The following is a 22,425-nucleotide window of genomic DNA, read 5'->3' as shown; positions in this document are numbered from 1 at the left end:
GATGTTGCCACATGTGATAAATTTCAGAAATTAAAGCGATCGAAATGAGGAAAGATTTTACAATGGGCAAACACTGACTAAATAATTTATAAATTAATATTGTAAAAATAAAAAAGCAATTTTCTTAACTAATTTTTACCACAGTTCCTTCCTTTAATATTACTATAAATTATTTTTCTATATCACTTTACTGCCAGCTGTGTACTTGGTTGGACCTGGGCACTCAATCTGCAGAAATCTGCACAAACCAGTGCTCACTACACACAGCAGAATGCATTGGAGCCCAGGAGAAGTATCACCTGTACTACTCAGAAATCTGGCACAAACCAGTGCTCACTGGACACAACAGAATGCATTGCAGCTCTGGAGGAGTATAACCTGTACTACTCAGAAATCTGACACAAACCAGTGCTCACTGGACACAACAGAATGCATTGCAGCTCTGGAGGAGTATAACCTGTACTACTCAGAAATCTGACACAAACCAGTGCTAACTGCACACAACAGAATGCATTGCAGCCCTGGAGAAGTATGGCCTGTACTACTCAGACATCTGGCACAAACCAGTGCTCACTGGACACAACAGAATGCATTGCAGCCCTGGAGAAGTATGGCCTGTACTACTCAGACATCTGGCACAAACCAGTGCTCACTGCACACAACAGAATGCATTGCAGCTCTGGAGAAGTATGGCCTGTACTACTCAGACATCTGGCACAAACCAGTGCTAACTGCACACAATAGAATGCATTGCAGCCCTGGATAAGTATCACCTGTACTAGTCAGAAATCTGCCACAAACCAATGCTTACTGTGCGGGCAGAAGGGCTGAGCTGTGCATATGGTTGTCTTTACAGATGCAGATTGATTAGACAGAGCTTGGGCGCGTTTCGTGCATGTGTGAACCGTCCCTTATTTTTGTGATCTTATCTAGTTTATCAGAGGAACATTCAATCTTGACATTGGCCCAGTGCACAATGAGCGGTTTTAGCAGCGATCCGCCAGCCGCATCCGCCAGTGAAAACGCTTGGCTAATGTATTTCAATGGGATGGTGCACACCAGCAGTTTAAGTTCTTTTTCCAAACCTCAAACGTGCCTCCTGCTGCATGTTTGCGGTTTTCAAAAGCGTTTCGTCCTCAATGTAAAGTATAGGAAAAACACAAACCGCTGTGGAAAACGCTAGATCAGAGCGGTTTTCCAGGCGTTTTTGTTACAGAAGCTGTTCAGTAACAGCTTTTACTGTAACAATATTTGTAATCTGCTACACAAAAACGCTCCCAAAAAACGCTAGGCATGTTTAGAAAACGTCTCTAAACATGCCTAGATTCACTCTGAAATCAGCTCCAAAAATTGCTAGCGTTTTGACGATCTGCTAGCGGTTTTGGTGTGCACTGGGCCATTCTGTGTAACCATGCAATGTACAAAGGTGGCCCTGATCACAGTGGGAGGGATGAGTGGCACTTCTGGCTTATAACATAAATGCTGCCTTTCCTTTATGCAGAGAAGCTGATGGGGATGCAAATGCAGAGGTCATTTCCAGAGAAACAGTTACACTCGCTCACAGATCAGGTAGAAGACAGACACACAATGGTGTATTTGCATGATGCTCATTTGAATGAGCCCGAAGGGCTGGGAATAACTGTCAGCACTGCACAGGTTGAGTCACACAGCCACACCTGATTGCTCCATGAGACTTCATCTAATGTCCAAAGGCAGCACCATGTGTAGCTGGGCCCTGGGGGCTCATTCACATGAACTCCTCTAATGCTGGGAATACACGATTCGTTTTTGCCTTCGTTTTAGCCTTCGTTTCGATTGTGCCTTTTGTCCTTTTCGTTCCCGAAATAATCGAACGTACGGTTAATATCACCACCCACGGTTTCGTTTTTTTTTCGATTCTGATGGTTTCGTATTTCCAATAATCGAAGGCTGCAAAGAAACGAAACGAAAATCCCTTTTTACAGGGACGGACTAACATAAACGAACATTTAATCGATCTGAACAGCCATCAAGCCTACCAATGGCTCGATTAGATGGATAAAGAGAGATAATATCAAACATGTTCGATCACTAGTCGTTCGTTTTTGAGGTCTATTAATCGAAACTATAATGAGATTATGACTATTTTCACATACGTTTTCAACACTCGATTCGTTTACTGAACGAATTGAAGGCTAAAACGAAGGCAAAAACGAAACGTGTATTCCCAGCATAAGGCCCAGTGCACACCAAAACCGCTAGCGGTTTTGGGAGCAGAGAGCAGATATTTGGCCGGGTGCACACCAAGCGGATTTTGTATGCGATCCACCAGCCGCATCAGCCAGTGAAAACGCTTGGCTATTGTATTTCAATGTGTGGTGCACACCGGCGGTTTGAGGTTTTTTCTAGCAAACCGCAAACGCGCAGCAGGAGGCGCGTTTGCGGCTTGGCAAAAACCTCAAACCGCCAGTGTGCACCATCCCATTGCAATACATTAGCCAAGCATTTTTCCAGGCGGATGCGGCCGGCGGATCGCTCCAAAAACCGCTCGGTGTGCACTGGGCCTAAGCTGCTTTCTCCAGCAGTTTTCAAATGAGAAATCTTTGTTTTAGGGCAGGTTCAGTCGGGCATCTGGGGAAGTCTCATTTAGCTGATGCTGGACAATTTTCTGCAGCCGAGCAGAATGGGGGGCCCAGTAACGTCGAACACAACTACCGCGGGCGCTCCATGCAGCGACTAAGAAATTAAGATTGACCATGATATTCACACAGTTACCGGTAAATGACGGTAAATGCATTGAGATGAACGATCCCATTCATTTCAGCGTGGTTGTTGGTTAATCCCGGCGGTAAAACAATTTTCCGTGTTTTTTCTGCATGTACGTTTAGGGGTATAACTACAAATCATGGAGCACCTCAGCAAAACGCTTATGGGGCCCCCTTCATGCTTACACCATTTCCCTTGCCTATCCCTTGTGATCCTCACAGCCTGAGGGCCCATCTTACAAGCAGTGACGTTTCTTGGGCAGGGCGGGCAGGGCGATCGCCCTGGGCGTGGACCAGCAATTGTGCAAGAGGGGGGGGCGCAGGCAGAAGGACATAACCGCTAGGTGCTAGGGAGCCAGTCACGTGCGGTGCAGCCAAATGGAAGAAGAAAGAAGATTACCAGTGCGATCACCTTCCTTGACTCCTCCTGGGCTGCCTGCGTCAGACGTCAAGTCATCATCACGTCACCACCGTGTGCTGACACCTGATGTCCTGTAGCGGTACTGCAGGCTGTCAGTGCGCAGCATCCATGGAGGAGTCAGCTTTCAGGGCTCTCTTCGCCTGTGTGTTCTCCTGGTCCCTGCTTCCTCCTGGATGAGCGGCTGGTCACTAGTAAGGAGGCAGATCTAATTGGAGCCTGTGACTGTGTGACTGTCCCTAAAGAGTAAGGATTCGCAAGTCCACGGGGTGGGGGGGCAATTCTTACACCCTCAATTTAGCCTAGAAACTGCCCTGCTTACAAGGCTCATAAAACAGGTGTGGCCCTCAGGATCTTCACACCCATAACAAGTGTAGCCACAAAAACACCTGATCTGGGGTACTGGAGGGAAGGCTTAATAATTGGAGCCCGCCACACCTTTGGGCCCCCCGGCAGTTGGAGGGGCTACTCCCCTGTGTATGTTTCTGCGTTTTGTGACTTTGTGACTTTTGCAAGTATTTTTCTTCTGTGGTTTTGCGACTTTTGTGCATGTCAGTATGCGATTTCTGATTGCGAATTTTCGATGAATAACAATGAAGTTAACATAAAACTGTGCGTAATTTAATTCAAAAATGCATGGTAATTTGAAACAACACTTTAAGGGCTCGTTTCCACTATAGCGAATCCGCAAGCGTTGTCCGCATGCGGATTCGCACAGCCAATACAAGTGGATGGGCCTGTTTCCGCTTGTGCGTTGTGCGGAGCGTTTTTGTGTGCGGGGAAAATCTGCACGGCAGACCCCTCAGAATTCGCCTGCGTGTGGAATGCAGGCGAATCGCACACAATGTATTTAATAGGGAAATCGGATGCCTTTTCCCCATGCGTTTTTTCCGCGAATTCACATGCGATTTCGCATAGGTACCCATGTTAATTCACACAGGCAGTGACATGGTTAAAATCGCATTACCCTAACCTATGCGAAATCGCGGCAAAAAACATATGCGGAATTGCACCCACAAGCGATTTCGCCTGCGGTGATTCGCCGGCGATTCCGCAACGCAATAGTGGAAACGAGCCCTAAAACTTGAGTTAATTGCAAATCACACATGGAAAAGCAGACCTGTTGCATGATTTTATAACTGCAAAAAAAAAAAAAATGCAAGCAAAAATGAGAAAACCAAATGTGAGAGGCTGTTGTGAGCGTCGATGTGAAGTCCCACATTGTGTTCTTGTGAATGATCCCTAAAAGCGCAAGAAAACTGCATTCCTCCCAGAGCATTCTCGGGGGCCAGGTATATTTTATACTGGCTTCAGAACTCGTTGTAAATAAACATTCCACAGAGCTGCACCTGACAGGAGTAAGGACTCTTTCACACGAGCAGCTGACAAGTGATGAAGTCACTGCCTGTCGGCTGCTCTCCTGCACCAGTCAGGCACTTGTTAGTATCTGAGACCGGAGTGAGATCTCAGACGCGCGCAGTCACGTTTAGACTTGACATGTCGCGTTCCTGCGCTGCCTAGTAACACCACCATGTGTCAACGCTTGACACACATGGTGTTACAACTGCTGCAATTCGGCTGCATTTAAATTGCACCCGAATTGCACTGGCGGGCGGTAGAAAATAATTTAATAAATCTGTTAGCCTATCTTCCCTGTCTTGTAGAATTTGGAACGGTCTATTGAAAAAAGGTCTTTTATTTGAGCACATAAAATTGGCAACATGTTTCGTGGGTGCTTGCACCGCTTCCTCAGGTTAGTGAAAAAACAGGTGCCTTAACTGCTATGGCAGAGTAGCAAGCATGAGCACCTGTTTTTTCACTGACCTGAGGAAGCAGGCAAGCACCCCCGAAATGCATTGTCAATTTTATGCGCCCAAATAATACACCTTTTTCAAAAGACCCGTCCAAACTCTTCAAGAAAGATAAGATTACGTCTCTGTTTTATAAAATCAACAACTTTATTAGCCTATCTTTAATGCACTGGGTGCTTCCATACCTGTTTTAAGTGTCTAAGTTGTCATACCTCTTTTGAGGTGATAGTTTTTTAGTTAGTCCTAAAGAACATGTGGTCGGAGTGCGGCCCACCAGTTCCTATTAATAAAGTTTAGAAAGAAACCTACTTTTTAGTAAGAAGTTTTAAATCAGGATGATACCATTTATTGGCTTACTACAAATGAATAAGCTTATTCATTTGTAGTTAGCCAATAAATGGTATCATCCTGATTTAAAACTTCTTGCTTTTACTGATGGCTAACACGGTACAATACCCTACTGCTACTACTTTTTAGTAGAATTTTTGTTCAAGTTAGTATTTTTATCAAATTAATTCCCAAAACATTTAATAGTGGATGGGTACCTTTAGGAACTAGTTTTCCCCATATCATATCTTGCAGCCATTTTGCCGTGGCCCTGGGTGCAGCAGGTCCATTTTGCCATAGTGCTCTATGTAACACCTGTGTTGCCTCAGTGCTGTATGGACTGAGCCATTCTTCCTTACTTGTTGGCTGTGTGTTATGTAAACAAGGAAGTCATGTGTTTAATTACTGAGTTTATAAATCGCGTTATTGGCAATGTTCCTAAGGAGGAAAGAGTCTCATGATTAATGTTCCTATTTACACACAGCTGTTTTCTCCACAGTACATTGTCAATACAATGATTCATATCTTGGTAATCACTGCAGAGGTTGTAACTAAAATATACTAACCATCATATACGTCTGTGACAGGGCCATCCCCTGGAGTCCATGCTTCATCTGAGTAGCGATTCTGGTAAGTGTGCGCCTTCTTTGTCTTCACCAGAAAAGAACGAGGCATTTTCCTTGAAGGGACATGACATTTTTTAATATGTATATTATGTTATTATAGGCACATGTATTATTATATTATTTCACACCAGGAAACTCACGATTCTCAAAAGAATCACACACGGCACTAAAGCCACAGCCCACAGTAAGCCCCCGCCCACAGCTGTACCCTCCACACTAAGCCACCGCCCACAACTGCACCGCTTACAGTACACTAAGACACCGCTCACTCACAACTATGTTGCCTACACTAAACTGCCGTGTTTAAGTATGCACAGATGCAGCTTCTTGCGCACATCACAACCGCTGCACTAAGCCACCGCCCACACTAAGCCGCCGCCCACAACTGTGCTGTCCATACTAAGCTGCGCTGTCCACACTAAGGGCCTGTTTTCACTACACGCAGATTAGATGCAGAATGGATGCAGAAAAACTGACTCCAAAGAATTCCTATAGGAAAATCTGCATCAGAAAAATAGTCACTTGGTGGGACACTTGTCATATCACTGTTGGAGTCTGGAGATGCTTGTAGATAAATCTGATGCATTGTCTGTACAGTAGTCATTTTACCCAGAACTGTTACAAAAAAGATCAACTAAATTAGTCAAAGGGAGGGAAGGTCTCACTTACCAAGGAAGATTAGATATTAGCTACTCTAGCTTGGAAAAGAGACAACTTTGAGGGGATTAGATTCATGGCCGGATTTGAGGCAAGGCCACATAGGCCATGGCCTAGGGCACCAGGAAGCAAGGGGTGGGCTTCAGGCTGGCACACTCATGCAGTCAACCTGCAAACATGTGAACTGCAGCAGTTGGGCAAGTATCTGGAACTCAGGGAGTGAAGGGGCAGCAAACATGAGCAGCTTTTTGTCTGTGACCTGAACTGTCTCTCATCACTTTTAAAGTCAAACTCCACCCTCCACTAGCTCCAACTTATCAGAGCGGAAAGTATCGATTTGGTCCATAAATAGAATAAAAATTATTTACCATTCCAATCATTTCAGACCATTCCGATCCACAAAACAAACTGATAAAACAATTGACAATTGGACCTTTGTAGTCGATTGGCACCATCAACACTGTTCAATTCAATCAATTGGAAGGTTTATTGTTAAGTAAAATTACATCGTTATTAAGCATCTTTAAAAACATTGATTACTGGGACCAATAAAAGTGTGTGCATATGATAGGGCACTAGCTGTTTGTCGGGGCGGCCGGTGATAGCGGCCTTGGGCGGTAAAAAGCACAAATCCGGCCCTGATTAGATTACCATGTATAAATACATCTAAGGGCAATATAACATATATAAAAGCTTGGCCAGTTAGTGTTTTATCCCCAGGTCTGTACAAACAACAAAAAGACATGAACTGCGTATGGAGGAAAGAAGATTTAACACCTGTTTTTTTTAAAGAAAAAAATACATTTATCCAGGCACATTGCCTCTAGTTAGGACATTAAATAAGTTATTAGGGAAAGGGAGGTGCTGAAGGGGGTGTGGCTAGAAAACAGCAAAAATGCGATGTGCCTGGATATATGTATTTTTTTCTTGTTAAGCGATGTGCCTGGATATATGTATTTTGTTCTTGTTACTGACCCCTGTGGCTAGGGTCTAATTCAGTGCACTCCCTCCTTCCCCTGTATGTGTTTGTCAGCATGCACACAGCTTATGCTGGTGTATGTGCATGGTGCACATGGACACATAACGTTAGCTCCCTTGTGCGATTGGTAAGATGCACTGTCTGTCCCAGGAGAGGACGTCAGGATGTGTGCTCCTAATCCATTGATAGGTTTGATGCAATGAATGTGTTTGCATGTCTGCACTATGCATGTTACAGGGCCAGAGTTAGGACACCTATGTTTACCTGGGTACTTCTGCGCAGTATAGGTGACTAAGCATAAGAATGCATTCTTCTGTGAACTAAAACCCCGGCTTTTAACTTAGCTGTAGGGATAACAGTTGTGCCTGGATGAGTGAATCTGTGAATGCATTTGTTTGAACAATTGCATGCGAGAGTGCGAAGGGTTAATAGATTTTTGTTTTTTTTAAAGGGTTCTTCATAGTAGGAAGGTTAAGATGAGGAATTTCTTACTACAGGAAGTCACTATGAAAAATTCCATAACTGCATTTAAAAGGAACTTGGATGCTTTCCTTGCCTTGAAGGTCATCCACAGCTATTACTGCTAGCAGGGGTGGCTCTAGGCTTGCGTGTCTCTGGGTGAAGGAAGAATCAGTGGCCCCTCGCCCACCAATGTCCATATGGTATCTTATGCATGGTAAATGGCCACATCCATTGCAGACACTGCATAGCTGCCTTGTGCTCATGGCCCAAATGTTTAACTTTTTATGAAATTTGGGAATGGTGGCCCTGTGCACATGCCTAAGGCCACCCCTGCTGCTAGGTGTGGGGAGGCGATGCCTTCATCCACCCAGAGAGTTTCTGCCCTTGTGGCTCTGGTGGTGCAGAGAGGCTCTAAAGACTGAACTTGATAGAAACTTTTATTCCCCAAGCTCAATAGCTATGCAGCATGTAACACCAGGGTCGGTTCAAGTAACAATTGGGCCCTAGGACAAAATTAGCCTGGGGGCCCCCAAACAGACACCCCCGACCAAAAAGCGTCATTAGAGGCCCTTTGTTGCAGCCAAATTTCCCTCCTGGGCCTCTGAGCTGGCTGCTGACCCTCCCCCAATCACCTCCCAACTTAACAGACTCTGCAGAGTTCCTGAGAAGCAACAGCTAAGATAGGGAGGGACACCTTGGTGGCCCCTACAGGCTCTTGGGCCCTGGGGCAATTGCCCATTTTTTCCTATGGTAGCTCCGGCCCTGTGTAACACATAGAAGACTGATGAGGCAAGCTCCTGTGAGACAGAGGTATACAAGAGTTTACTAATAGGAAAGGGGCCTGTAAAACATTTCTTTTAATTGGTATATCCTGATTCTTAAAGATTTCCTTCAACTCCTTCCTTGCCAGGAAATAATTTCCTTCTTTATTTTACCTATGATGAAGTCCAACTCCACCCTTATAACAAATCTCATATATCCTTATAAAATTCACTGAAATCAAAATGTGGAGAGTACAATACACATGTTATGTAAGTAGAATAAGTATTTATCTACTTATATATGTGTTTTTTTCCTGGGATAATATGGCTGTCCCTGTTGCTTTAAGACACGCCCCAGCCCCACCTCTAGCCATGCAGCCACACCTCTAGCCATGCAGCCACACCTCTAGCCATGCAGCCACACCCCTAGTCACACAGTCACATGTACTTTTGTCATTCATAATACCACACTGGCTCTATCTAACTATCATCATTAGTTTTAATTCATAATTTTCATAATAACATTTTAAAGTTAAAAATGTATTAATTTAAAGGCTGAAACTAAAGTTTAGGGCCAATTTGAAACATTTTTCAGGGGAAAAAATACATATACTTTCCGAGATCTGTACATCAGTTCTGAAAGAAGCACAAATGAGGAAGAAAGAGGATCAGGGGGATTTGGTATCCAAAAAGGGACTGTCCCTCTGAAAAATAGAACGTTGGCCTATCTGCCAATGAGTACTGGTTAAAGGGAACCTGAAACGAGTAAAATGATTTAAAATAAACACATGATGTAGCTGCAAATGAATATTACATACTTACCTCACCGTCAGTTCCTCTCAGAAGCTCACCATTTCTTCTTACAGTGATCACTTCCAGTTCTGGCAATATTTTGTTAGAACTGAAATAAACCAGTCAGTTATATATCAGCAGCTGTCAGTTACAACTGAATGTGCAAGGTAATGTCCATGTTTCCTTAGGGCTCCAGTGGGTGATTTTACAGTTTAACAGTGTGCTGACCAGGAAGCCGTTATGGGGTAATGGCCATTTTGAAAATGGAGGACGGACAATTCCATTGATCACAGTGGACAAATGGGACGCAGGAGAGGAGAAAGAGATTGAGAAGTAGACTACGCAGGAGGTAAGTATGACCTGTACATGGTTATTTTGACTTTTCATTTTCAGTTTAGGTTCTCTTTAAAATCCCAATACAAATGATGACCTACTTTAAAAAAGACAAAAAAAAAATCACTGTATCCAGGGCTCTGATGCCCACGTCTTAGTGCTTGACAAAGGATCAAGAACTATTTGTCAATTATGTAGAACTAGTTAAAAGGCCCGCTTGTTAAAAATTGGGCACTAGGCCGCAGTCGCTGCTGTGCGATCATTCCAGCTTGGAGGGGGGGGCGCATCCTTACAAGTATGCCTCAGGCAGCAAAAACTCCAGAACTGGCCCTGATGTGACATCCCCATCCACCACCGCTGTCTGAAGTCCACCTTCGGGCCATGCATGCGCCGCACGTGCACAGGGGCAAGGGGGATAGGAATTTTATTATATAGGATATCAGCGGTCCATAAATTGTGCTTTTTTGAAACGAAGTATTGATTGTATGGCTGTATTTTCAATATATTTACACATTTTTGGAGCCGATGGTCTCGCAGGCGGGACCATGGCTCCATCATTGGGCCAATCACTGCACTCGCTGCATGGTCCTGCCCACCAGACCATGGGCTCCAGTAAAAACACAGGTTGCCATACTTTTTGCCTCATACTGCCGCTAAGGCTTACTTTCGGGGTAGGGCTTCTATTTTGAGCATCTTAATTTCGGGGAAACAGGGTAGCAGGTGACGCATTAAACAAATATCAAAGTTTCTTAAAAATGTAAAGGATAGCTGTAGACACTTGGAGAAACGGTGGGAGCAGGCATGTATGGGAAGCTGTGCTGATGTCCACCACTCCCCCTGCTCTCCTCCGACCCCCTTCTTTCTTCCCTAAATGCCACGTGGCAGCTTCTTCCAGGTTGGGCATTAGTGCGCAGGCACCAGCATGGTTGCACGCGTCTTACATCATGCAGCTGTGACATCATGCGTAATGTGCTCCTGGCTGCGCCGGGCACATAATGTAGCATGCGCACAGCAACGCTGGCACCTGCGCACTAATGCCTGACCCAGCCAACCCGGAGGAACCTGCTGAATGTCATTTAGAGAGGAAAGGAGGGGGTCGGAGGAGAATGTGGGGATCAGTGGGCATCAGCACAGCTTCCTATATGTGCCTGCTCCCCTCATTTCTTCAAGTGTCTTCAGCTCTGGTATCCTTAAAGAGACGCTGAAACGGAAAAAAATATATGATATAATGAATTGGTTGTGTAGTACAGATAATTACTAGGACTTTAGTAGCAAAGAAAATATTCTCATATTTTTATTTTCAGTTATATTTAGTTTTTTATAACTTTGCATCATTCTCTAATATTTGCAGTGTACACACTACTCAGCATTCTAAATGATTTTACAGAGCAGGCCAATGAACTATTGAACCCTTCTCTGCAGAGAAAAAGAAGATACAGTGACTGACAGTTGAGATAACAAGCTTCAGAAGACGGAGCTCTCAAGTGGTGCGGCTCAATGGCTCTTTTGCACAGATAACAACTGGAGTTTCTTAACTCTTCCTGTACTGAAAACAATATTAGACTTATGGCTCTGCTCCTAATGTTTTATGTCTTAGCTGTACTACACATACAAATCATATCATCATTTTTTTTTCGCTTCAGTGTCTCTTGTAAGAATACATTTTGACATCTACTTTAGTGATACGTTTATATAATAATACATAAAAGAAAGAAAATCAGTATACATATTCTTTCAATTACAAATATTCTATAAGCAGCAGCTGACCTGAATTTGTATTGTCTGCCTTTGTATTTGCGTTTAGAATATAGGTGTACAGTTATTCTAACCTCTGTGTTTGCAGGGCGCTATCATGTAGCTGATATCTACCAATCTGCATAATCTTAATGCAGGCTACAGTAAAATGATCACTACCGGGCTCCAGACTTGATTTTAGTTAGAACTCATTTGTTTGATATTTGCATTTGTCCTGCAAGGATTTAGTGTCGTGTTAATCACACACAGGGCGGCATTGATCTGCGGGGCTGGCCGGGAGCCCGCAGACAAACTTCTATTTGTCTTTGGAAACAAATGCAGGAAAATGTCTGTAAATATACAACAGGACAGCGGGCATACTCAGGGTTAAAGGGATACTCCACCTAACCACAAAGGCAAGAAATATGCTGCCACTCTAAAATAGTTTAGAATGTATAAGTGTCGGTTCGGACGGATGTCTTCCCAGCATGCGTCATTTGTAACCCCCCGCAAGACGGGTGGTAAAAGATTGTGCCTTCACTTGAATGGACGACACTTGGAAGGACATTTTCACATTAAAGCACATCGCCTAAACGGCGAGTGCCGTAGCCTGTCATTTAGCATGTATGTAAACTGGCCCTAAATATCTGGAATAAAGGGGATTTGCACAATATGCACATACAGTACTTAGTACTTTGGGAACAGGAAAGAGATTGGCAGTGCTCCTAATCAGGCTGCACCTGAAATGACTACCAACAGAGGTTTGCATTCTGTTTTAATCTGAGTTTAGGATTTAGTGCATAGTTTCAGGGCCAGTCTGCCCATGAGGCGGGGTGAGGTGGGTTCCTCAGGCGGCAAATTCGGGGGGACGGCACCCGCCTGGCCATGGGTGTGGGGGGGGGGGGGGGTGCCGAGCTGGAGGGGGTGACGAGCAGGAAGGGGGTATTGGGCACAGTGGCCCCTCCCTCACCTGAGTCCCCCGATCTGCGCTCCCCCTCCAGCTATAAAATGCAACAGCGAGCATAACGATATATTGTCAGGCAGTGGGAGGGGATAACTCACCTCTTCCGCATTCCAGCATGCGTTCCACTCTTGTCACTTCCTGCAATGCCGCTCGCTACTGCATTTAATAGCCGGAGGGGGATCGGGGAACTCAGGTGAGGGGGGCTCCGACTACCCTTGCTTCCACTGTGCCCAATACCCCCTTCCTGCTCGCTACCCCCTCCAGGCCACCTATTCTGGAGGGCAGCGTTTTTTTTACAAGTTTGCCTCAGGCAGCAACACGTCTAGAACCGGCCCTGCATAGTTTGCATCTGTTCTGAGTTCAAGGTGTGTACACCTCTGTTGGTAGTCATTTCAGGTGCGGTGCAGCTTGATTAGGAGCACTGACAATCTCTCCCTGTTCCTAAAGAAAATGTGTAAACCTTTTTATGGCCAGCTGCCTCCAGATTCACACTATGTTTTTTTTTTGTTAATTATTGGTTATGGTCTCTTCCATGAGGATACCTCATCGCGTCTAGAATGGAACACACTGCGCGAAAACTTGTTTTGGAAGCCAACATCCTGCATTTTGTTGCATCTGTTTTGAATGCACGTTGTGTAACCTGCATATATTTAGGCTCTGCATATCCATGCAGTTGGTCATTCATATGCAGCCTGCCTTGTGAAGCACTGCCACCTCCTCCTGCTGTATACGTAGTACTTTACTATGAAATATAAATATCTGGAATAAATGGGATTTGTAGTATACTGTATGTACGCACTTTGCACTTTACAAGCACTTTATGCCAATGCTGGTTATGTCTTCCATTTGCCCTTAGCACAGCTTTAATTCTTTTGGGGTGTGGTTTCTAAGAGATGCTGGAAACCTTCCTTTGAGATTCTGACTGCATAATCTGCATTGCACAATTTCTGCAGACACAGCATCATAATAATTGGGTCTGCAGAGGTTGCCACCACATTGGGGCCACCTGGACCAAAGCGGTCCACAAGGAGGCCTCCTTCATGCTTCACTGGTGCAATGCTAGACAAGACAAGACAAATAACATTTATATCGCGCTTTTCTCCGGGCGGACTCAAAGCGACAGAGCTGCAGCCACTAGGACGCGCTCTATAGGCAGCAGCAGTGTTAGGGAGACTTGCCAAAGGTCTCCTGCTGAATAGGTGCTGGCATACTGAACAGGCAGAGCCGAGATTCGAACCCTGGTCTCCTGCGTCAGAGGCAGAGCCCTTAACCATTACACCTTCCAGCCACCATCCAATGCTAGTAATAATCACTTCTTGATTTCAAATTGTATTGAGCTAATGGGGACCATAAGATTCCACAGTGAACTATAATAAGGTCCAAAAAAGGTACATGCACAGATTGCTGCTCAGTGTGGCAGAACAATCAGTCACTCTCTGATCTAAATCTGGTGAGAGAGGGATCGATTTCCTCCATACACTGCACACAGATTTTCAGTAGATTTAACCATGAAATCTATTGAAAATCGATAACACTGCAGCATTGCATTGTTTGATACAGAGCAACGCTATGGGCTGTCGATCTACCTCCACTCCCTTACCGCATCCAGCTGACCAAAATGAATCATCTGGTCACAATCATAATTTCGATCCATTTTTGCTGCGAATCGATTGAACTTACAATTGTTACGTCACAGATAATTAGGGAAAAATTTATTTGTGCTGGGCCTGCTTTATTGAGTATTTTCTACATGCAAAATTGTCAATTGTAACACAAGGTGGTGCTACAAACAAGTATGAATATTTTTTTGATTTCCCCAAAAATTTATGAAACTATTTTTAGTCTAAAAACTAATAAATGAAACAAAATTAAAGGTCACTACACTTTCTCTTTTAAAAGGAATCTGAATAATAATAATAATAATAATAATAACAATCACAACAACAATATTACATTTATTTTACATTTCTCTGATTCACATTGGAGACATTGGACCATATGCAATTCACTTTTTCTTCTGAATTTTTCATCTTCGATTTACAATAACTTTTTAGCACTTTTAAAAGGTACCAAAAAGTAGGCTAATAAGTGCTATCAAAATTCATATAGCCAAATTAATCCATGCCATGCGCTGATGAGGATCAAACAATCCGAAACAGTCTGTATGCATTTTGGATTATTATGGCTCTGTACAAATTAACAAGCTGACACATCATTGCATTCCAGCGGTTCTGGAGTAGAGTTGGGCCGAACCTCCGATTTTCGGTTCGCGAACCCTGTTCGCGAACCTCCGCGAAAGGTTCGGTTCGCGAAAAAGTTCGCGAACCGCAATAGACTTCAATGGGGAGGCGAACTTTCAAAGTTTTAAAAAATTCTATACACTGCAAAAATGATAGAAAACATGTTTCAAAAGCTCTAATGCCTGGAGTCACACCTAATTGAGTGAAATACACTTCACTGCTCCAAGCAAGGTCCTTTATACCATTTGCCTACCTACACTAATTAGTTATGGAACAGCTGCTACACACTCTGCTAGGGAGTTTTTACTCTCCCTCCTCCCTCCTCCCACCCTTCAACCCTTCAACCCTTCAACCTATTCCCTCCTCCCTCCGGGAGGAGGGTGTCTTCTGGCAGGGAATTATACTTTTTTAAAAGCCAGTATATATCATACCATAGCTGGGAATCGAACCCAGATCACACTGCATGGTGGACATGTCAGTGCATCACCCTAAGCACTGTACCACTACAGTAGTAAGTGAAGCTACCGTAAAATGTACCATTAATGCTCAATGCAATAGAACCATTAGGTTGCTTAAAGGAGAACTGTAGTGAGAGGTATATGGAGGCTGCCATATTGATTTCCTTTTAAGCTATACCAGTTGCCTGGCAGCCCTGCTGATCTATTTGGCTGCAGTAATAATAATAATTATAATCCAAACATTTGTATAGCGCTTTTCTCCTGTCAGACTCAAAGCGCTCAAGAGCTGCAGCCACAGGGACGCACTCAAGAGGCCACCCTGCAGTGTTAGGGAGTCTTGCTTTGAACTCCTTACTGAATAGGTACTTGACCTAGCCAGGATTCGAACCCTGGTCTCCCATGTCAAAGGCAGAACCCTTAACCAGTACACTATCCAGCCACTGTCGTGTGAATCCCACCAGAAACAAGCATGCAGCTAATCTTGTCAGATCTTACAAAAATGTCAAACACCAGATCTGCTGCATGCTTGTTCAGGGTCTAGGGCTAAAAGTATTGGAGGCAGAGGATCTGCAGGATAGCCAGGTAACTGGTATTGCTTAAAAGGAAATCAATATGGTAGCCTCCATATACCTTTCACTACAGTTCTCCTTTAAAGGGAACCTTAACTGAGAGTGATATGGCTGTTTCCTGTAAACAATACCAGTTGCCTGGCAGTCCAGCTGATCTTTGTGACTGCAATAGTGGCTGAATCACACCCTGAAACAAGCATGCAGCTAATCCAGTCTGACTTCAGTCAGAGCACCTGATCTGCATGCTTGTTCAGGGGCTGTGGCTAAAAGTATTAGAGACACAGGATCAGCAGGCGATTCAGGCAACTGGTATTATTTTAAAAGGAAAAATCCATATCCTTCTCCGTTTAGGTTCCCTTTAAGGATTTGTAGCATAAAAGCCAACTCACATTGGCTGGGATTCGAACCTGGGTCTCTCTGTATGGTGGACAAGCACACTATCCACTATACCAACTGAAGCTGGCCTGAAAATGCTGGCCTGAAAATGCTGGCCTGAAAATGCTGGCCTGAAAATGCTGGCCTGAAATTGCTGGCCTGAAAACAAGCTGCATGCTTGTTTCAGGGTGTGATGCAGCTTGTTTTCAGGCCAGCAATTTCAGGCCAGCAATTTCAGGCCAGCAATTTCAGGCCAGCTTCAGTTGGTATAGTGGATAGTGTGCTTGTCCACCATACAGTGAGACCCAGGTTCGAATCCCAGCCAATGTGAGTTGGCTTTTATGCTACAAATCCTTAAAGGGAACCTAAACGGAGAAGGATATGGATTTTTCCTTTTAAAATAATACCAGTTGCCTGAATCGCCTGCTGATCCTGTGTCTCTAATACTTTTAGCCACAGCCCCTGAACAAGCATGCAGATCAGGTGCTCTGACTGAAGTCAGACTGGATTAGCTGCATGCTTGTTTCAGGGTGTGATTCAGCCACTATTGCAGTCACAAAGATCAGCTGGACTGCCAGGCAACTGGTATTGTTTACAGGAAACAGCCATATCACTCTCAGTTAAGGTTCCCTTTAAAGGAGAACTGTAGTGAAAGGTATATGGAGGCTACCATATTGATTTCCTTTTAAGCAATACCAGTTACCTGGCTATCCTGCAGATCCTCTGCCTCCAATACTTTTAGCCCTAGACCCTGAACAAGCATGCAGCAGATCTGGTGTTTGACATTTTTGTAAGATCTGACAAGATTAGCTGCATGCTTGTTTCTGGTGGGATTCACACAACAGTGGCTGGATAGTGTACTGGTTAAGGGTTCTGCCTTTGACATGGGAGACCAGGGTTCGAATCCTGGCTAGGTCAAGTACCTATTCAGTAAGGAGTTCAAAGCAAGACTCCCTAACACTGCAGGGTGGCCTCTTGAGTGCGTCCCTGTGGCTGCAGCTCTTGAGCGCTTTGAGTCTGACAGGAGAAAAGCGCTATACAAATGTTTGGATTATAATTATTATTATTACTGCAGCCAAATAGATCAGCAGGGCTGCCAGGCAACTGGTATAGCTTAAAAGGAAATCAATATGGCAGCCTCCATATACCTCTCACTACAGTTCTCCTTTAAGCAACCTAATGGTTCTATTGCATTGAGCATTAATGGTACATTTTACGGTAGCTTCACTTACTACTGTAGTGGTACAGTGCTTAGGGTGATGCACTGACGTGTCCACCATGCAGTGTGATCTGGGTTCAATTCCCAGCTATGGTATGATATATACTGGCTTTTAAAAAAGTATAATTCCCTGCCAGAAGACACCCTCCTCCCGGAGGGAGGAGGGAATAGGTTGAAGGGTTGAAGGGTTGGAGGGAGGTGGGAGGAGGGAGGAGGGAGGAGGGAGGGAGGGAGGAGGGAGGTGGGAGGAGGGAGGGAGGAGGGAGGTGGGAGGAGGGAGGTGGGAGGAGGGAGGAGGGAGGAGGGAGGTGGGAGGTGGGAGGTGGGAGGAGGGAGGAGGGAGGTGGGAGGTGGGAGGAGGGAGGTGGGAGGAGGGAGGTGGGAGGTGGGAGGAGGGAGGAGGGAGGAGGGAGGTGGGAGGAGGGAGGAGGGAGGTGGGAGGAGGAGGGAGGAGGGAGGAGGGAGGAGGGAGGAGGGAGGAGGAGGAGGGAGGAGGGAGGAGGAGGAGGGAGGAGGGAGGAGGGAGGAGGGAGGAGGGAGGTGGGAGGAGGGAGGAGGGAGGAGGGAGGAGGGAGGAGGGAGGAGGAGGGAGGAGGGAGGAGGGAGGTGGGAGGAGGGAGGAGGGAGGAGGGAGGTGGGAGGAGGGAGGTGGGAGGAGGGAGGAGGGAGGAGGGAGGAGGGAGGAGGGAGGTGGGAGGAGGGAGGAGGGAGGAGGGAGGAGGGAGGAGGGAGGAGGGAGGTGGGAGGAGGGAGGAGGGAGGAGGGAGGTGGGAGGAGGGAGGAGGGAGGAGGGAGGTGGGAGGAGGGAGGAGGGAGGTGGGAGGAGGGAGGAGGGAGGTGGGAGGAGGGAGGAGGGAGGAGGGAGGAGGAGGGAGGTGGGAGGAGGGAGGTGGGAGGTGGAGGTGGGAGGAGGGAGGTGGGAGGAGGGAGGAGGGAGGTGGGAGGAGGGAGGAGGGAGGAGGGAGGTGGGAGGAGGGAGGAGGGAGGTGGGAGGAGGGAGGAGGGAGGTGGGAGGAGGGAGGAGGGAGGTGGGAGGAGGGAGGAGGGAGGTGGGAGGAGGGAGGTGGGAGGAGGGAGGAGGGAGGAGGGAGGTGGGAGGTGGGAGGTGGGAGGAGGGAGGTGGGAGGAGGGAGGAGGGAGGTGGGAGGTGGGAGGTGGGAGGAGGGAGGTGGGAGGAGGGAGGAGGGAGGTGGGAGGTGGGAGGAGGAGGAGGGAGGAGGGAGGAGGGAGGAGGGAGGAGGGAGGAGGGAGGTGGGAGGAGGGAGGAGGGAGGTGGGAGGAGGGAGGAGGGAGGAGGGAGGTGGGAGGAGGGAGGAGGGAGGAGGAGGGAGGAGGGGAGGAGGGAGGAGGGAGGTGGGAGGAGGGAGGAGGGAGGAGGGAGGAGGGAGGTGGGAGGAGGGAGGAGGGAGGTGGGAGGTGGGAGGTGGGAGGAGGGAGGAGGGAGGTGGGAGGAGGGAGGTGGGAGGAGGGAGGTGGGAGGAGGGAGGTGGGAGGTGGGAGGTGGGAGGAGGGAGGTGGGAGGAGGGAGGAGGGAGGAGGGAGGTGGGAGGAGGGAGGAGGGAGGTGGGAGGAGGGAGGTGGGAGGAGGGAGGGAGGGGGAGGAGGGAGGAGGGAGGAGGGAGGTGGGAGGAGGGAGGAGGGAGGAGGGAGGAGGGAGGAGGGAGGAGGGAGGTGGGAGGAGGGAGGAGGGAGGAGGGAGGTGGGAGGAGGGAGGAGGGAGGTGGGAGGAGGGAGGAGGGAGGTGGGAGGAGGGAGGAGGGAGGTGGGAGGAGGGAGGTGGGAGGAGGGAGGTGGGAGGAGGGAGGAGGGAGGTGGGAGGAGGGAGGTGGGAGGAGGGAGGAGGGAGGAGGGAGGTGGGAGGAGGGAGGAGGGAGGTGGGAGGAGGGAGGAGGGAGGTGGGAGGAGGGAGGAGGGAGGTGGGAGGAGGGAGGTGGGAGGAGGGAGGAGGGAGGAGGGAGGTGGGAGGAGGGAGGTGGGAGGAGGGAGGAGGGAGGTGGAGGAGGTGGGAGGTGGGAGGAGGGAGGTGGGAGGAGGGAGGAGGGAGGTGGGAGGTGGGAGGAGGGAGGGGAGGAGGGAGGAGGGAGGAGGGAGGAGGGAGGAGGGAGGTGGGAGGAGGGAGGAGGGAGGTGGGAGGAGGGAGGAGGGAGGAGGGAGGTGGGAGGAGGAGGGAGGAGGGAGGTGGGAGGAGGGAGGTGAGGGAGGAGGGAGGTGGGAGGAGGGAGGAGGGAGGAGGGAGGAGGGAGGAGGGGAGGTGGGAGGAGGGAGGTGGGAGGTGGGAGGAGGGAGGAGGGAGGTGGGAGGAGGGAGGAGGGAGGAGGGAGGTGGTGGGAGGAGGGAGGAGGGAGGAGGGAGGAGGGAGGTGGAGGAGGGAGGTGGGAGGAGGGAGGAGGGAGGTGGGAGGAGGGAGGTGGGAGGTGGGAGGTGGGAGGAGGGAGGTGGGAGGTGGAGGTGGGAGGTGGGAGGAGGGAGGTGGAGGAGGGAGGAGGGAGGTGGGAGGAGGGAGGTGGGAGGAGGGAGGTGGGAGGTGGGTGGAGGAGGGAGGAGGGAGGTGGGAGGAGGAGGTGGAGGGGGAGGAGGTGGGAGGAGGGAGGAGGGAGGTGGGAGGTGGAGGAGGGAGGAGGAGGTGGGAGGTGGGAGGAGGGAGGTGGGAGGTGGGAGGAGGGAGGAGGGAGGTGGGAGGTGGGAGGAGGGAGGTGGAGGAGGGAGGGAGGGGGAGGTGGGAGGAGGGAGGTGGGAGGGGAGGGAGGTGGGAGGAGGGGAGGGAGGAGGGAGGTGGGAGGAGGGGGAGGGAGGTGGGAGGTGGGAGGAGGGGAGGAGGGAGGAGGGAGGAGGGAGGAGGGAGGTGGGAGGAGGAGGGAGGTGGGAGGAGGGAGGAGGAGGAGGGAGGAGGGAGGAGGGAGGTGGGAGGGAGGAGGGAGGAGGGAGGTGGGAGGTGGGAGGAGGGAGGTGGGAGGAGGGAGGGAGGGGGTGGGAGGGAGGGAGGTGGGAGGTGGGAGGAGGGAGGTGGGAGGAGGGAGGAGGGAGGTGGGAGGTGGGAGGTGGGAGGAGGGGGAGGGGGAGGTGGGAGGTGGGAGGTGGGAGGTGGGAGGAGGGAGGTGGGAGGTGGGAGGAGGGAGGGGGAGGTGGGAGGTGGGAGGAGGGAGGAGGGGTGGAGGAGGGAGGTGGGGAGGTGGGAGGTGGGAGGTGGGAGGAGGGAGGTGGGAGGAGGGAGGTGGGAGGTGGAGGAGGGAGGAGGGAGGTGGGAGGAGGGAGGAGGGAGGTGGGAGGAGGGAGGTGGGAGGAGGGAGGTGGGAGGAGGGAGGAGGGAGGGAGGTGGGAGGAGGGAGGAGGGAGGTGGGAGGTGGGAGGAGGGAGGAGGGAGGTGGGAGGAGGGAGGAGGGAGGTGGGAGGAGGGAGGAGGGAGGAGGGAGGTGGGAGGAGGGAGGAGGGAGGAGGGAGGTGGGAGGTGGGAGGAGGGAGGTGGGGAGGAGGGAGGAGGGAGGAGGGAGGAGGGAGGTGGGAGGAGGGAGGAGGGAGGTGGGAGGAGGGAGGAGGGAGGTGGGAGGAGGGAGGTGGGAGGAGGGAGGAGGGAGGTGGAGGAGGGAGGAGGGAGGTGGAGGAGGGAGGAGGGAGGAGGGAGGTGGGAGGAGGGAGGAGGGAGGAGGGAGGTGGGAGGGAGGTGGGAGGAGGGAGGAGGGAGGGAGGTGGAGGAGGGAGGAGGGAGGTGGGAGGAGGGAGGAGGGAGGAGGGAGGAGGGAGGTGGGAGGAGGGAGGAGGGAGGTGGGAGGAGGGAGGAGGGAGGTGGGAGGAGGAGGAGGGAGGGAGGTGGAGGAGGGAGGAGGGAGGTGGGAGGAGGGAGGAGGGAGGAGGGAGGTGGGAGGAGGGAGGAGGGAGGTGGGAGGAGGGAGGTGGGAGGAGGGAGGAGGGAGGAGGGAGGTGGGAGGTGGAGGAGGGGAGGAGGGAGGAGGGAGGTGGGAGGAGGGAGGTGGGAGGAGGGAGGTGGGAGGGGAGGTGGAGGTGGGAGGAGGGAGGAGGGAGGTGGGAGGAGGAGGAGGGAGGAGGGAGGTGGGAGGAGGGAGGTGGGAGGTGGGAGGAGGGAGGAGGGAGGTGGGAGGAGGTGGGAGGGGAGGAGGGAGGTGGGAGGTGGGAGGTGGGAGGAGGGAGGAGGAGGTGGAGGAGGGAGGAGGGAGGGGAGGTGGGAGGTGGGAGGAGGGAGGTGGGAGGTGGGAGGAGGGAGGAGGGAGGAGGGAGGTGGAGGAGGGAGGTGGGAGGAGGGAGGTGGGAGGTGGGAGGAGGGAGGAGGGAGGAGGGAGGTGGGAGGTGGAGGTGGGAGGAGGGAGGTGGGAGGAGGGAGGTGGGAGGTGGGAGGTGGGAGGTGGGAGGTGGGAGGTGGGAGGGAGGTGGGAGGAGGGAGGAGGGAGGTGGGAGGAGGGAGGTGGGAGGTGGGAGGTGGGAGGGTGGGAGGTGGGAGGTGGGAGGTGGGAGGAGGGAGGAGGGGAGGTGGGAGGAGGGAGGAGGGAGGTGGGAGGAGGGAGGTGGGAGGTGGGGAGGGAGGGGAGGTGGGAGGTGGGAGGTGGGAGGTGGGAGGTGGGAGGTGGGAGGAGGGAGGTGGGGAGGGAGGTGGGAGGTGGGAGGTGGGGAGGAGGGAGGTGGGAGGAGGGAGGTGGGAGGTGGGAGGAGGGAGGTGGGAGGAGGGAGGTGGGAGGAGGGAGGAGGGAGGTGGGAGGTGGAGGTGGGGGAGGTGGGAGGTGGGAGGAGGGAGGTGGGAGGAGGGAGGGGTGGTGGGAGGTGGGAGGTGGGAGGGGGAGGTGGGAGGAGGGAGGTGGGAGGAGGGAGGAGGGAGGTGGGAGGAGGGAGGGAGGGTGGTGGGAGGTGGGAGGTGGAGGAGGGAGGTGGGAGGAGGGAGGTGGGAGGTGGGAGGAGGGAGGAGGGAGGTGGGAGGAGGGAGGTGGAGGTGGGGAGGAGGGAGGAGGGAGG

At 50.1% G+C, this 22,425-nt stretch overlaps 1 protein-coding gene across 1 annotated transcript in view; it reads right to left on the bottom strand.

The window, feature by feature from the left end:
* The window catches only part of GFI1B (growth factor independent 1B transcriptional repressor), a 44,903-nt gene that overhangs the window by 18,507 nt on the left and 3,971 nt on the right, over positions 1–22,425 (bottom strand). The window contains exon 2 of the mRNA XM_068249909.1: positions 5,867–5,979. Within this exon, the coding sequence (XP_068106010.1) occupies positions 5,867–5,975 (109 nt within the window). The 5' untranslated portion in view covers positions 5,976–5,979. The remainder of the gene's footprint in view (positions 1–5,866; positions 5,980–22,425) is intronic.

The sequence above is a fragment of the Hyperolius riggenbachi genome, chromosome 8, assembly GCF_040937935.1.
Source record: "Hyperolius riggenbachi isolate aHypRig1 chromosome 8, aHypRig1.pri, whole genome shotgun sequence".
Classification (NCBI taxonomy): Eukaryota; Metazoa; Chordata; class Amphibia; order Anura; family Hyperoliidae; genus Hyperolius; species Hyperolius riggenbachi.
Note: the sequence above shows the minus strand (reverse complement) of the source record. Positions and strands in the feature narration are given on the sequence as shown.